The following is a 15365-nucleotide window of genomic DNA, read 5'->3' on the forward strand; positions in this document are numbered from 1 at the left end:
TCCGTAGCTGTGCTAGACTATACCAAACAGCGCTGAATCCAACCAACACTGCATTCTTTTTTTAGTCTCACTGGTTTCATTGGGATCCTTATGCATCTGCTCTGACCTTTTCTTCTTGGCTAACTCTTATTGCCTGTAATACAACTTTAACTGAATTTACCTCTGACTGGGTCACACAATAAAACATTGCAACAGAGACTGTACACTTCATGTTTCCACTGTTGGTCTAAATATTCCTCTAACAAAAAACTAAACCACATTCATAACATGCACTTCAATGTATATACAAGTAGCATGTATTCTTATTTAAATGATCTTTTCTGTTCCATTTGTTAATATGACAAAAATACAGGTATGGAAAAGCATAGTTTGGTAGAATTTAATAAATGTATTTGGTTTGGCAATTCAAAGATTGTGGTGCCATCATGTGGCTACCTTTTGACTTGTGCATAGATAAAATGTTAACCTTCAGTATTAAAATTGGAGTTATTGTAGCTGGAATCAGAAGAAAATGTGTCAGCAATTACATTCCTGACCTGGCTGACACACACGCTCTCTTCAGTTCCTACATTAAGCATCCACATGTAGATGCTTAAACTTAATAGGTAATACCAACTTTGCACTGTGGCCATATTTTCCTTTCAATTAACAGTGCAATTAAATATGGTTTTTTTCTTCTTATTAGAAAGCTCTGCTAGGTCATATTATACGGTGCCAAGATATGTTTTCCTATCCAATTCATATCTGGGGCTTTTAAAAATCCATTTGCAGCAGTGTATTACTTACAAATTTCCAAAAAAGATCCAAAACTAATTTTCAGGGCTCCATTTTTCTCTTGCATTTGTACCACTATATGGGATCTAAAATAGTTGTATCAAAATAATAGCAATTTGTTTTATCACAGTATTGGTGTGAATGAAAAGTGTCTTTCAGCATTTGCTAGACTTCTAATAAGAATATATTATTCCAGATATATATTTATATGTACAAATGCATTATATATCAAAAAGAGCTCTCATTAATTTTGTGTTTTATTTATTAGTAATTTTATGATTTCCTGCTGTGTATTCCTTAATGACATAACCTACATTATTCAGCATGCTCATTATGTGCACTATTTTGACCAACTGTGTATTTATGACCCTAAGTAATCCTCCTGATTGGACAAAGAATGTAGAGTAAGTTGGACATTATTCTTAACTTGCATGCTTGAATATATACTGTATGGAATGAATTCTGCTAGAACATAGAGAGACAGACTGTACAGCTTGGCTGTGATCCACTGAGCCCCCATGAAGCTTTGTGCACCCAATAGCGTTTTCTCTGTTTGGTTCAACAAGGAGCCTCTCTCACCAGATCCCCAGCTGTATTTGGAAGCAGTGGATATAGGACAGGAGGGAAATTACAGTTTTTTAGAACACTAAAACTAGGATCTGCATAATAAATTTGATTGGCAATAGGTTCAGCATGGACAAACCCTAATGCCACAAGATATGGTGATGACCACTCGCTTAGACAGCTCTGAAAAAGAATTATGATGCAGGACAGATCTATCCAGATTCTATAGATAATGCAGACATTTTTCTATGATAGTGAAATAGAATTTCCTTATTTATTTATTTATTTGCTTTAAATACTTATATCCCATCTGTACCAAACAGGTCTCAAGACAGCTTACAGCAAAAGCAGCACAATTTAAATAGAAGATGAAAACATTAAAATTCCTATCTTAAATACCATCAAACCTTAAAGTACTGGGTAAAAAAAGATTTTGGCCTGGCACCAAAATGATTAAAGCATCAGTACCTGGAATACCTTCTCTGGGGAGCAGGTTCCATAGCTGGGGCACTAAGACAGAAATTTCTCTTCTCTGGGTAGCTACTCTTCTAACTTCCTTCAAAGAGGGCTCCTGAAGAAGGACCTCAGAGGAAGATCTTAAGGCTTAGGCAGGTATATATGGAAGGAGATGCTCTTTCAGATATCCAGACCCTAAACTGTTTAGGGCTTTGTAAGTCAAAGTTAACACCATAACTTTGGTAGACCAAAGCCAAAACTGGTAGAAAGTTCTCCTCACCTCAGCAGTCACTTGGAATTCCAGAGATAACTCTGGGTCAAGGAGCACTCCCAAACTATGCACCTTGTCCCTTAGGGGGAGTTCAACCATGCCCAGAACAGGGCATATATCACTCACTAGCATAGTTGCACCACCTACCAACAGAACCTCAGTCTTATCTGGATTAAGTCTCAATTTATTGGCCTCATCTGACCATCATACAGGCCAGTCACTGATTTAGAATAGTCACTGCCTCACCTGGATTACATGTAAAGAAGAGGTAGAGCTGGGTGTCATCAGTGTAGTGGTGACACCTCAACCCAACCCCCTAGATGACCTCTCCCTGCAGTTTCATGTAGATGTTGAATTGCATGGTAGATAAAATGCAGCCCTGCAGAACTCCATAGCATAACTGTCATGGTGCAGAGCCATAATCCCCCAGCACCACTTTCTGAAATCAGCCAGCCAAGCAGGAGTGGAACCACTACAAAGCAGTGCCTCCAAACCTCCAACTTGGCCAGCTTACCATGGCCAATGGTATCCAAAGCTGCTGAGAGGTCCAGAAGAACCAACAGGGACACCCTCCCTCTGTCCCACTCCTAGCACAAGTTATTGGACAGGGTAACCAAGGCAGTTTCATTCCCAAAGCCAAGCCTGAAACCAGACTGGAATGGATCCAGATGGTCAGCTTCCTTCAAGCGTGCCTGGAGTTGTCTGGCCACCACCCATTTGAACACCTTGCCTAAGAAGGGAGCAGGAACCAGTCCCTCCCTCAGAGAGTCTTTAGAACTTCCTGAACTCAAGTATGCATCCTGTCCTTGGCTTTTGTGATCAGCCTTGAAGGGCAAGGGTCAAATAAACAGGTGGTAGGTTGGACTTGTCCAAGCACCTCGTCCACATCCCCAGGCTGCAATAATTGAAACCTATCTAACAAAGATGGACTAGATGGTGCTCTGGATGGCCCTCCTCTACAGGAACAGTGCTAACTGTGGAGTCCAACTCATGGCGAATCTGAGCAGCTTTATCCCTAAAGTGCTGTACAGATTTGTCACAGCAGACCACCAAGGGTTCAAGAGGATCCATCTTGGGCCCACAGTGTAACAGGCCTTGCACCACCTGGAAAAGTTCTGCTGGACAACACTGTGAGGATGCAATGGAAGTGGAGAAGAAATTCTTCTTTGCTGCCCTCACCACCACATCATAGGCTTGATAATGCACTCTAAGTAGTGTTTGGTCAGATTCAGCATGAGTCTTTCTCCACCTATGCTCTAGCAGTCTCCCAGCCTACTTCAACACCCACAGCTCAGATGTATACCAAGGTGCAGCACAGGCTTTGCTTGGAGGGAGAGGATGTTTAGGTGTGATTGTGTCTACCACCTGGGTCATTTCACAGAGTGACCTGTGCATCAACAGGAGTGCCGGCCATATCAACTGGAAATTTCCCAGAGCCCTCAGGAATCAGGATCCATTAGACCCCAGGGGCAGACCATTTCACTGGGTCCTGCACTCTTGCAGAGGGGGAAAGAGGCCATCAAGCTAAATCTCACAAGGAAGTGATATGACCATGACAAAGGGGTCAATGGCAAACCCCTCATATTCAGATCCCATCCTTCTGCCCAGTTGAAAAGAACAGGTCAAGAGTATGACATTTCTCATGCATTGGACCTGTGATATGCTGAGACCGCTCCACAGTTGTCATGTTGGCTGTGAAGTCCTGAACCACCCTGGATAAAACAGTCTTTGTAAGAATGTTGAAGTCCCGCAGAACCATCATTCTGGGGGCCTTCAATACCAGGTCCGAGACTATTTCCATCAGTTCCGGCTCGCAATCTGTTGGGCAGAAGGGTGTATGGTATACCAACAGAATCCCTAATCTGTCTCGATCACCCAATGCAAGGTACAAACAATCTAGACCTGTCTTTGAGTGGATAGACTTATAGTCTATGGACACCCCACCTCCCCAGCCTTCAAGGCAAGGCTGGTGCTGCACCCAGGTAGGCACAGCTGGGTAAGCACAATGCCTCCTGCTTCCCCCACCCGGGTTTCTGTAATATATGTCAGGTCAGTCCCCTCATCCATAATTCAATCATGGATGAGGGAAGTTTATTCTGGGCTGGGCTGGCATTCCATAGCAGCAGCACCAAGCCCGAGGGCAGGTTGATGCAACTTTCTGGTATCCTCTGGCTGGGGAAAGAAACAGAAGAGGGGACAGCCCTAAGGCATTTGCCCTTCTTCTTCTGTGTTGACATGTTAATCCTTCACTGCCATACCTTCCCCTGCCCATAACCACCCCAATAGGAGCACACCTCTGCTCCCCAGGATCCTCCATAATAATCTGAAAATAATAAAAAGTGCTGCTACAATGAAAAAAGTCAGGCACTAATAGACAGAGTATCTTTACACTTTACAAACATAACCCCCCAACCCATTAGTAAAACTTCCTGACAGTCAGGACCCCGAGGGTGTGGAATGGGCTTCCACGAGAGGTCGTTGAGACCCCATCAGTGCGGGTGTTCAAGGATAGGCTGGATGTCCACATGGTGGGCATGTCGTGAGCGGAGCCGGCTGGTGCTGGAGGTCAGACAGGATGGCCCAGGAGGCCCCTTCTGACTCGCTCTGTTTCTATGTTTCTAATCCCTGCCCTCAATATAGCTCCCCCCCACATAGCCCAAGCTAAGGCACCCTTAACATATACCCAAAGGCCCAACACAAAGCTTGGGGTGAGGAGAAAGCCCCTAGGCCCAACCCAGTCCCAATCAGCCCCAAACAACAGTACACTTTGACAGTCAGCCTAGGCTGTAGCCAGGGAAAGAAGGCGTGCTGTCAGAAGTCCCTGCACCGCCCTACCTTACTCTATGAACACAGTTCCCCTGCACCCTGAAGCCCACTCTTACTGATGGGGGGACAGGTGAGCATGCAGATGGAAGTGTGAGGAAGGGCACTTATACGGAAGCAATAAACTTCTGTTAGCTGGCAACAGACAGGAGATGTCCCTCACTTCCTGCCATGCTTATAATCTTTCAGAGGCATCTGGCTGACTACTCCTGGAAAACAAAGACTTGACCAAATGGGCTTAGTCCCCATTCCAACATTACAATGCCTGAATGGGAGTCACTGCATTGCATCATGTGCCTCTGGAGTCACGAGAGAAGGACAGAGACACTTTTGAATAGTCCATGACATGGATCTACCTAGTTATGGGATGTGCAGGATGGCCTCTCCCACATTTTTCGTGCAATATGGGAAGGAGTGTAGCCTGGGTGAACCTCCCATGAAGTGTAGCCTGGGTGGGATGCAGTTGAGCAGTTCCTGAGGTTTTTTTCTAACTTTTTTCCTTCTTGAGTGGTGGGGAAGAGGGGAATTAAACTGCCAATTTAATAAACAATATTTTGTTAAACTCCCTCAGGTATACATTCACGGGGATATATACATTTGAATCACTTATAAAAATCATTGCAAGGGGCTTTTGTATAGATGATTTCACCTTCCTTCGGGATCCCTGGAATTGGCTTGATTTCACTGTCATTACATTTGCGTAAGTTTTACATTCCTTTCTCTCCCCCTGCCCCCTTTTAACTGCATAATTAATTTAATGGCATACACTAGTATAAAGTCTGTTATAATTTTATCAGTTAGGAGTCAAAGAATATAGATTCTTCAGTAATGATGGTTTAATGATGGATACATGTTAGACAGTTTACTTATACCACACTATAATATCGGAAAATTCAACTCTCTATATTAGCTCATTTTTGTTGTAAACATTCATCACCTGTGCTCAAGATTACAACCCACTGGACTTCAGAAAATAAAGCACAGCGGATAAGAGGCTCTTCTACCATCATGTTGATGCTTGTAACTGTATGTATGTCCATCAAGATTGTCTCTTAGATAGTTCATGCGAAGAAATGCTTGTTCGTTGCTCAGTCTTGCCTGACTTTACTATGATGGTGGCCTTGCTTTGTTTCTTTCTTTTTGAGTCCATGGATGGTGCACTAGTAGGAAAGTAACTGGAACACACAGTAGTGCAGTTACTGTTAATAGTGCAGTTACTTTTAATAGTACAGTTACAGTAAATTTCCGATCCTGCACTTTTCCCCTCCTACCAGAAGAGGAGCAGTCATCCTTTTCTCTACCAAAGTTACTTTAATTAAGAGGTTCTTAGGCTTTCACAGTAACATCACTGTGGTTCATTTTGTCTTGCAACATTTAAATGTAAATTGATCAGCATTAAAAGGCAATGCTTAATGAAAGGCACACTGCAATGAAAAGTAAACGTCTGACTGTTGCTATTTAATTTTCCACTAAAGTTACCCATGGGGTCTTGATGAAGACTCCCAGTAAGTAGCATAAATCTGCCTCAATTCTGAATAACTGTGATTTAATTCTACAGGTATATAACAGAATTTGTAAACCTAGGCAATGTTTCAGCTCTTCGAACTTTCAGAGTATTGAGAGCTTTGAAAACTATTTCTGTAATCCCAGGTAAGAAGTGAGTGGTGTAAGGTGTTAGGTCCCTTGTACCTCCCAACTGTGCCTTTTTATCCTGTCATTGTGTTTGTGTGTGAACTCCCCTACTGCAGATATGTGACAGAGTTTGTGGACCTGGGCAATGTCTCAGCGTTGAGAACATTCAGAGTTCTCCGAGCATTGAAAACAATATCAGTCATCCCAGGTGAGAGCGAGGTTAAACACAGAGGCTGACTCAGACTCCATGGAAATTCAAACCACATTTCTTCACCATAAGCCTTGTTGCTTGCTCACCCATTTAAAAAGACAAAGAAGAAAAGCAGGAATCATGTTTTAATGGAAATGAATATTGTGATCCTTTGCTTTTGCCATTTGCTTTTTCCCATTTGAAATCAGCCTTTGCGTTTAACACATTGTTGCATGAGATATTGCAGTACAGCCTGTGTGATTTGCATCATATAATGTCAAGCTTTGAGGTCAAGCTGTGACAAAAGCACAAAGTACCCATATCTTTTTTATCTGCGTGATATAAAACTGTATTTGTTCTTGGTATTTTTGATTGGGACAATATTTGAATTACTGTTGAACACACAGAAATATCTGAATCGCTGTTGAGCATAAAGCTATAAGATAATAAAAAATAGCATGGGCATTGCATGGGAAATTTATTATCTTTCCAAACCACATGCAGTTTCTTAGCAATAAATTCTAGTATCTTAATTTATTCTTTCCCAATGTGTCACAAAAATGATACTGGCAGAGGTTTGGTTTAAGAGATACTGGCAGTTACACACACACCAACACCCCTTGTGGGAACAAGTTGCATTGATTTTACTGGTACTTTCTTCTGACTAACATATTAAGCCTTGGTGTGATTGGGGGATTTCCAGTGGATAGAGTTAATAGAAAAGCATGATTACAAAATCACTTGTTTTAACATAAAACAAGCATTTTTTTTAAATGAAGCGCAGCACATTTTCATTCACAAGTTCAAAGAACATAAACTTCCAGTGACCTCATCTTCACAAGATACATCTTCACAAATGATAGAACCATTTGAAACATTTTTTCACAAAATATCAGTGCCATTGATTTGGGCTTCTGCATGAAATTGGTGGGTCTTTTAATGTTACTGGGGTACCATGTGTTTATAAAATGTGTATTTGGCATTGTTCTAACAATGCGTTTCTGCTTGCAGGCCTGAAGACAATTGTGGGGGCCCTCATTCAGTCTGTGAAGAAGCTGTCAGATGTCATGATTCTGACTGTATTTTGTCTGAGTGTATTTGCTCTCATAGGGCTGCAACTGTTCATGGGCAACTTGAGGCATAAATGCTTATATTGGAATCCAGACAATTCTACAGATTCAAATGATACTGACCCATTTAATTTCACACTTGGAGAAAATGGTACATTTAACAGTACTCCGTTTGACTGGAATGAGTACATAGGGGATGAAAGTAAGGCTATATTCTTTATATATCTATTTTTAATTATGAAAATGGCAGTGTACAATATTAAAAAAGCTCATAGATTTATTGCAAGTCTCTATGGTACAAGGAGGTGAGGGCTGCTGGAAACAAGATTAAGCCTTGCTTTTCTAAACAGAAGCTAGCCATTTTAGCATTCTTCAGGCCACTTGGACAGATTTGGCTGACTTAGCTATCTTAACTAAGTCACACTGACTTAACTATGTCTCTGTGGAAGCCAGTGAGTTGCCTCACTGAGCTGAATTTATTCATTTCTTTATTTTACACATTGATATACTACCTTTCATAAATATTCATCCCAGGTATTTGCAGTACAATTTAAATTCAAAACAACAACAATAACAACAGACAGTAAAAGAAATAAAAGTCAATACATTCTTTATACAGTTGAATCAATCCAAACAACACAGCATATTTGAAAACAGTCATTACCAGTACTTGAAATGTAAACTTTTACCTGGCTTTCTGTGGCTTCCTGTTCACTCAAAGGCAGGTCCTAAGCATTCATACCTTGTGTTGGGCATCCAAGACAAATTAGGGATTCTGCTGGTATACCACCCACTCTGCTGCCCATCAGGTGCCCTGCCTGAACTGACAGAAGTGGTCTTGGATTTGATGTTGAGAACACCAAAATGATGGTTCTGGGGGAATCTCAACTTTCATGCTGAGACTGCTTTATCTAGGACAGCTCAAGACTTCATATCTGCCATGTCAACCATGGGGCTGTTTCAGCATGTAGGTGGGACAATAAATGAAAAAGGTCACATTCTAGACCTCCTTTTTTTGAGTGTGCAGGAGGATGGTGATCTGGAAGTGGGAGGGTTAAGATCAACCCCCTTGACATGGTCAGACCACTTCCTTTCCAGATTTAGGCTTTAGGCTTCCTTTCCCTTCTGCAAGGGTGGAGGGCATATCCATTAGACTGCCTCCAGAGTCTAATGGATCCAGATGATTTCCAGAAGGCTCTGAAGGATTTTCCAGTTGATATGGCTGGTGCACCTGTCGAAGGCCAGGTGGAATGCAGAAATGGCCTGGGCAGTTAACATGATTGCACTCAAATGCCCTCTCCTGCAGGGCAAAGCCCATTCAGCACCATGGTATACAGCTGAACTGAGGACAATGAAGCAAGTGGGAAGACAAACTGAATACTGGTGGAGGAAAACCCAAAATGAATCTAACCAAATGCAGGCTAGAGCTCATTGTTGAACCTATTCCATGGTGTTGAAGACAGTATAGGAGAAGTTCTTTTCCGCAAGTCCCACATCCTTTCAGTGCCATCCAGCAGAGCTTTTCCAATTGGTTCATGGCCTTTTGCAATCTGGGCCAAAGAAGGAGTCTATAGAACCCTCTATAGCTCACTTCTTAAACTCCAGCTCCAGTTTCTTATTATGCTTTAATATCTTATTTACAAGTTGGCTGTTAATGCACTTCTTCACCTTTGTCCCTTTTGTCTGACTAATGAAAATTAATCCCTCTTTGACTACTGGATGGCCCTGTGCTAGAGCATACTGGCCAGGCTCTCAGTCTGGGAACTGTCTAAGATGGACCACTTTCAGAAGTAGGACTTGATACACGGAGTCATCTGGTTGTGGGTTTGCTCTTGGAATTACTTGTTTCAATTGCAGGGAACCATCCACCCTCAGCACAGTTGAACTCAAAACATCTCTATTTTAGAATGTTTGTCCATGACGCCATGACTGATGGGCGTGCTCTGGAACAGTTGCGGGACACAATGGCTCAGTCTATCACGGGGATTTAACCTGTCGGCCTGCTTCTACTAGATAGTCTTGTGAAGAAGAGATTTGTTACCTTGCTCGAGGTTTTCAAAAATATTATTTTGAGAGAAAGTGTCCACTTGACTACTGAACTAGGAATAATCTCCTTTGGAACCAGTGTGCTTTACTTCTAAGTAGATAAATATATGATAGCTCTTTTGGGTGTTTTCACACATGTCAGGTTTCTGCAGGTCAGACGGACCTGTCCCCTTGCAATCTAATAAAAACCTTGCCTTGATAGTAACACCATTAAGTGCAGTAGCTTGGAAGGGGGGGGGGGGGTAGGATTTGGTCAATAATCTGATAGCATTTCTTGGCATGTTTTGTGCATAATTACATGCAAAACTGTCCCAACCTATTTAGCCAATGGAATTGCTCCATTTCAAGGATACAATTCCAATTACATATCAGGTATTCAAAATGCAGATGGGTTTATCACTCAGCGTATGAGTAGTTAATTTGAAAACATGACAGAAAAATCATGTTTGTGGCAGAAGATCATAGGAAACTCTTTTCTTTGCACCTGCTTCTCTGCATATTTTACACACATGCTGCAGGGAGAGGATGGAACAGAAAGTAGCATAAAGCTTGCACATTGCCCAGCCCATGTGTCAGACAAGAATTGAGGAGACCCAGACTTTAGGTGCCTGCTTAGTCATGGAGCTTCATGGGTCACTGTGGGACCCTCTGCATCCCTCAGTCCACCCTACCTTTGGCTTGTTTTCAGCATAATGTGGAGCAAAGGATGTTTTGCTGGAGCAAAGATGGGACAGAATGATAATAAATGGAAGAATCATAATTTGCCAAAACCCGAGGAAATCCTCTCTAGCCAGCCTAAAGGGATTGGAAGCTGATTTCATATGCACATGGAGGGGGGTTGCCTTTTTTAAATATGTATTTCTGTCCTGGTCTAGCATGACATACACATACACTCAGGCATACCAGTTTTGCTTCTTACCTGGTGTCAGACTTACCTAGGGTGAATAGGAACCCTCAGCTGGGAGGTGGAGGAGTGGTCCCTTCACCCACTGTGAACACATGTGCCCCTGCAGAGACATGCGTCTGTGTTCAACATGCATGCAGGTGCCACATGTACTTTCGTAAGGGTACACAATAGGTACTACACACAAACAGCGGCACTGGTGATGAAGGAAGTATCTTGGGATGGAAATCTTCGGCCTCTCCCTCCACAAACATCTATGTACAAACACAGGGAACAAAATTCCCTTACCCATAAGATACCCCTCCCACCTCTCTTCCTTTTTTGGTCCTTCTCCCAATTCATCTGTTCCCCTCCTTCCTTATATTCTCAACAGATGGGCAGCAGAATGTAAGTGGAGCAGATATCCTAAGCTTGATGGAGGTGCCAGTGGTCACCACAGGGATGAGAACTGGCTGCAGGTGCTAAATCAAATTCAACTTCCCATGCATCAGGAAGTGGCTTGGTCAGGGATGTCTAAGCATCCATCAGGGGGTCTCAGGGATCGTTTGGGCTCTCCATTACTGTTCCACAAACACAGAAAGTCTCTGTCATGTGCATGCTTTCTCATAGATATAAAATGTTAAGACTCATAATGTTAAGATTTTGTGGTGGTTTCTTGGGTTGTGTCGACCTGCCTAGTGAGCTTTTCAGAACAGGGAAAGTAGAGTATTTTAGTGTAAAAGCAAAGGAAAGTGAGATTTCCTCAAGTATTTGAAATATTCCGCTGCAGCACAGTGCCACCTAGAGATTATGTAGTGGAAACACAGAAAAGGAAATGCTCTGCGTAGTGCTTAGATCTCAGTTCTGCAACGAAACCAAAGTAGGTACAGGGGGCTATAGCCTTGTGTACAAAACTAAGCCAATTCAGTTTAGTAAAGATTAACTTTGAAAGACAGAGAAAGGAGAAATAGTACAAAATAAGCAGGTGCTTTCTTCTGGGTTAGCTGGAAGGATTAAGAGATACTCATGCAATTGCCATCCCATAGCTCTCCCTCTCCTTCCTTTTCTGCTTAAAACCTAAAGAAATCAACTGACAATAATATACTTGGTGGATGACAAAGGGAATGGCCCATTGACGCAGTGCCAGATTGCTCCAGTGGTCTGTCTAGCTGCTAATAGGGTGGTCCCTTAGCCCAAAGCAGACACAAGAGGAGTCATTTGCATGATATTTGCACAAGCCAATTTATAAGTATAGAGGAACTATTACAATAGTTCTGTTACAACAGAAGTAGAAATACACTGCATCTCATAGTGTGGAAGACCATGACCAGGTGATGCGTGTACGTGCCTGCTTGACCTGCTGTGCGATTACTAAATGTTGACAGGCAATGGTGTTTTTGGTTCTTTGCCTTTAACCTGGAATTGGACAGAACAGCCCTTCAACTAGATGACTATCTTCTCTAGAAGACATCTGGCCACCCTGATTGCTGAGCACTGCTGTAATAGCATCATGCTCAGAAGTCACAATGCTGAAGGGTCAGTACATCTCAACCTAAGCATGTTTGCTGGTAAAGCAAACCTTATAATCAGGTCATAAGTTGAATATTAATTTTAATATATTTGCTGTTCACTTGGATCTTAGCTGGTTGCTCTTCTCCAGTACTTCCCTGTCTATTTTGCTTTAAAACAGCAATGTCACTCCGTTTTATTTATTCTTATTTGATTGGTGAATCAGCCTGAAAATACTAAATTAGATAAGAGTATGATTTAATATGGTATTTGAAATCTTAATACCTAAAATAAAAGCAAAAACATATTATCTGTATATTCATAGTGTTCCCCTTGCCATCACCTTGTTCAGTTAAGAGAAAATATATAGTATGGAGGGAAGAAGCAGCTTTATATTGGTGCCAAATTCAAATGGTAGCTATTTTGTGTGCCTAATTATGGTGAGGATGCCTCATCATAGCCCAGTTTAAGCCTCTGCATTCTATTCTCACATGCATTTGCCAGCTTACTTTGACTGCCCACTTCTCCTCCACTTCAACCTGATTAGACTTGTTTTTGCTAACTGCTGCCAGCAGTCCTGAACTAAGGAGACATTTTCCCCTGTCATTTATTGGCCATGAAGTCCTTGAAAATTTTGCTTTCCTCATCAGATCTCTCCTCATCTAGAAACAAAAGATAGGTGTGCAGAGGCAGAGTGGGGGGAGTAAGTTTAAATAGTGAGTAAATATGTCTTTTGTTGCTTAGGACTGGGTATTCTTGGGGGTGATAGTAAGACTCAGTGATAGCTCAGGATTCATTCTGTGAGTCAACAAAGGACAGCCCTACCATGAAGCAGAATAAGGCCCCTGCTTCAGGCAGCACTTAGTGAAGGACAGAGACCAGCAGTGAGGTTTGGAAGGACAAGCCTGTGTGCGCCACTTTCATTAAACCTGCTTCACACCCCATATGCTTGCCTGCCCTCAGGTGTGGTGGAGGTTGCTGTCTTATCACCAAACAATATCCATCTGATAACTTCAGTCAGCTTCTGTACATTGTAGGGAGAAATGACAGGCAGCAGAATGTCTTCAGCTGGTCCAGAAGTTAACAGTTAGGCCTAAAAAGTATATTACAGCCTATGTGTGGAGTTAGGTCCCCAAAAGTGTTTAAAACACCTCCAAGAAAGTTAGACTTAGTTTGGAATTTGTTGTTGTTGTTTAATCACTAGTGGTTACAGCTTTGTACCAGGGCTTGCAAGAACTAGGTTCTATTCCCCACTTGACCATTAAGCTCACTGGGTGATTTAGGCCAGCCACTCACTCTCAGACTAACCTCATAAGGTTGTTTTGAGGATAAAATAGGGAAGATGAAGAAGACCATGTAAGTAGTCTTGGGTTACTTTCAAGAGAAATAAGTACAGTAAATAAAATGGATTAATTCTTATGTAATAATGAGTTAAATGTTTAAATCAGGCAAGCTCCATGTGCTTATAAAGCAGTTAATCTGTATGATGATACCTGCAATATGAAAACCAGAATGATGGAAATGCTTGATAAATGCATTGAACCCCCTGGACCAGTTTCACATTATGTCCTCTCAGTACAGTTGTAGCCTGTTTAACATCCTGTTAAGTTGCCCTGGACTTCATTCTGTTTCTTCTTCAGTATACTCCCCCAAGAAAACTCTGGTTATTAGGCAGATTTAAACAGTAATAAATATTGTGCAGCTTGTGAAGTTTACCCACCGGCCCCCTGCATTTTGCATGAGAATTGTTGGGTTGCAGGAATGGTTCATTATGCTAAATTTTTATAATATTCAACACTAAATATTATAGAATTCAACACTAAAATATTATAATATTCAACCTTCTAATGTTTGAAACATAATTTTTCACACAGATCGTTTTTACTTTTTGGAAGGACAGAATGATGCTTTGCTTTGTGGCAACAGTTCCGATGCTGGGTAAGATCCTAATTAAGCCTTAAGAAGTAATAAAATAGAAAATAGCAACAAGTCATGTTTTTTCAATTATAATTTGGATTTGATTCATATATGAGGGTTCTTGAAAAAGTTTCCGCACTTTTTAAAGCTCTATTAAGAATTTCAAAACAAATGACATCATTTTTCTACATAATCACCTTCCTTTGTGATGCATTTTTCCAGCATTGTACCAACTTGTACTAGCATTGTACCATCAGCAATATAATATAAAAGTTTTATTACTTATTATATATATATAATAAAAGTACAGAAATGTTTTGAGGACCCCTTGTAATATGTGTTCTATTTGAGAAATGAATTTGATTAGCTCTTAGTTAGACTTAATTTTAAAAAACAATTTAGCTGTAATTGGTCAAACTTACGGAATTGGAAATGGATAACAGGAGGCAAAAAGGAAACCTGGAATTGCATCTTATCTTAATTGAGCAGCCAATCCTCATCCTGAATTGAATAAGGACGAGAATGAAGCAGCAGGTGGCTGGGGTGCCAAAGATGGATGGAGCCAGAGAAGGGAAAGGAGGAAGGGGCAGCGAAGAGATCAGGAGGAAGAACCAAATGAAAGTTGAGATAAACTCCACTCTGAAAAGAAGCTGGAGATGGGACACCAGCTAGCAATCATGGCATCCCTCTCACATCCATTTTGTGGTAGCTGTTTCACTGGCATTAATTAATAACTGGTTGCTTTTCAGTCTAACATCTCTCTCCCTCCCCTTTTTGTAGTCAATGTCCAGAAGGATACATATGTATAAAAGCTGGTCGAAATCCAAACTATGGCTACACGAGCTTTGATACCTTCAGCTGGGCCTTTTTGTCACTCTTTCGGCTGATGACTCAGGACTACTGGGAAAATCTTTACCAACTGGTGAGTAGCAAAGACTCCTGTAGATAATCTTACGTACACTCATGCTATCAAAACAAAAGAGTAAATTTATTTTAAAATGTAAATAAACTTCCTTTCTCTAGACACTCCGTGCGGCTGGCAAAACCTACATGATCTTTTTTGTTCTGGTGATTTTCCTGGGCTCCTTCTATCTGATCAACCTGATCCTGGCTGTGGTTGCCATGGCCTACGAAGAGCAGAACCAGGCCACCATGGAAGAAGCGGAGCAGAAGGAGGCAGAGTTTCAGCAGATGCTGGAGCAGCTGAAAAAACAGCAAGAAGCAGCACAG

The 15365-nt window shown here is 41.6% G+C and overlaps 1 protein-coding gene across 2 annotated transcripts in view; it reads left to right on the top strand.

Moving 5' to 3' along the window:
- The window catches only part of LOC123017126 (sodium channel protein type 1 subunit alpha), a 52792-nt gene that overhangs the window by 5802 nt on the left and 31625 nt on the right, over positions 1-15365 (top strand). For both annotated transcript variants that reach the window (XM_044418262.1, XM_044418263.1), the window contains exons 3-9: positions 1089-1178; positions 5460-5588; positions 6637-6728; positions 7722-7982; positions 14093-14156; positions 14916-15057; positions 15159-15365. In XM_044418262.1, the coding sequence (XP_044274197.1) occupies positions 1089-1178; positions 5460-5588; positions 6637-6728; positions 7722-7982; positions 14093-14156; positions 14916-15057; positions 15159-15365 (985 nt within the window). The remainder of the gene's footprint in view (positions 1-1088; positions 1179-5459; positions 5589-6636; positions 6729-7721; positions 7983-14092; positions 14157-14915; positions 15058-15158) is intronic.

Source organism: Varanus komodoensis, unplaced genomic scaffold, assembly GCF_004798865.1.
Source record: "Varanus komodoensis strain SLA01 unplaced genomic scaffold, ASM479886v1 scaffold9, whole genome shotgun sequence".
NCBI classification, from domain to species: domain Eukaryota; kingdom Metazoa; phylum Chordata; class Lepidosauria; order Squamata; family Varanidae; genus Varanus; species Varanus komodoensis.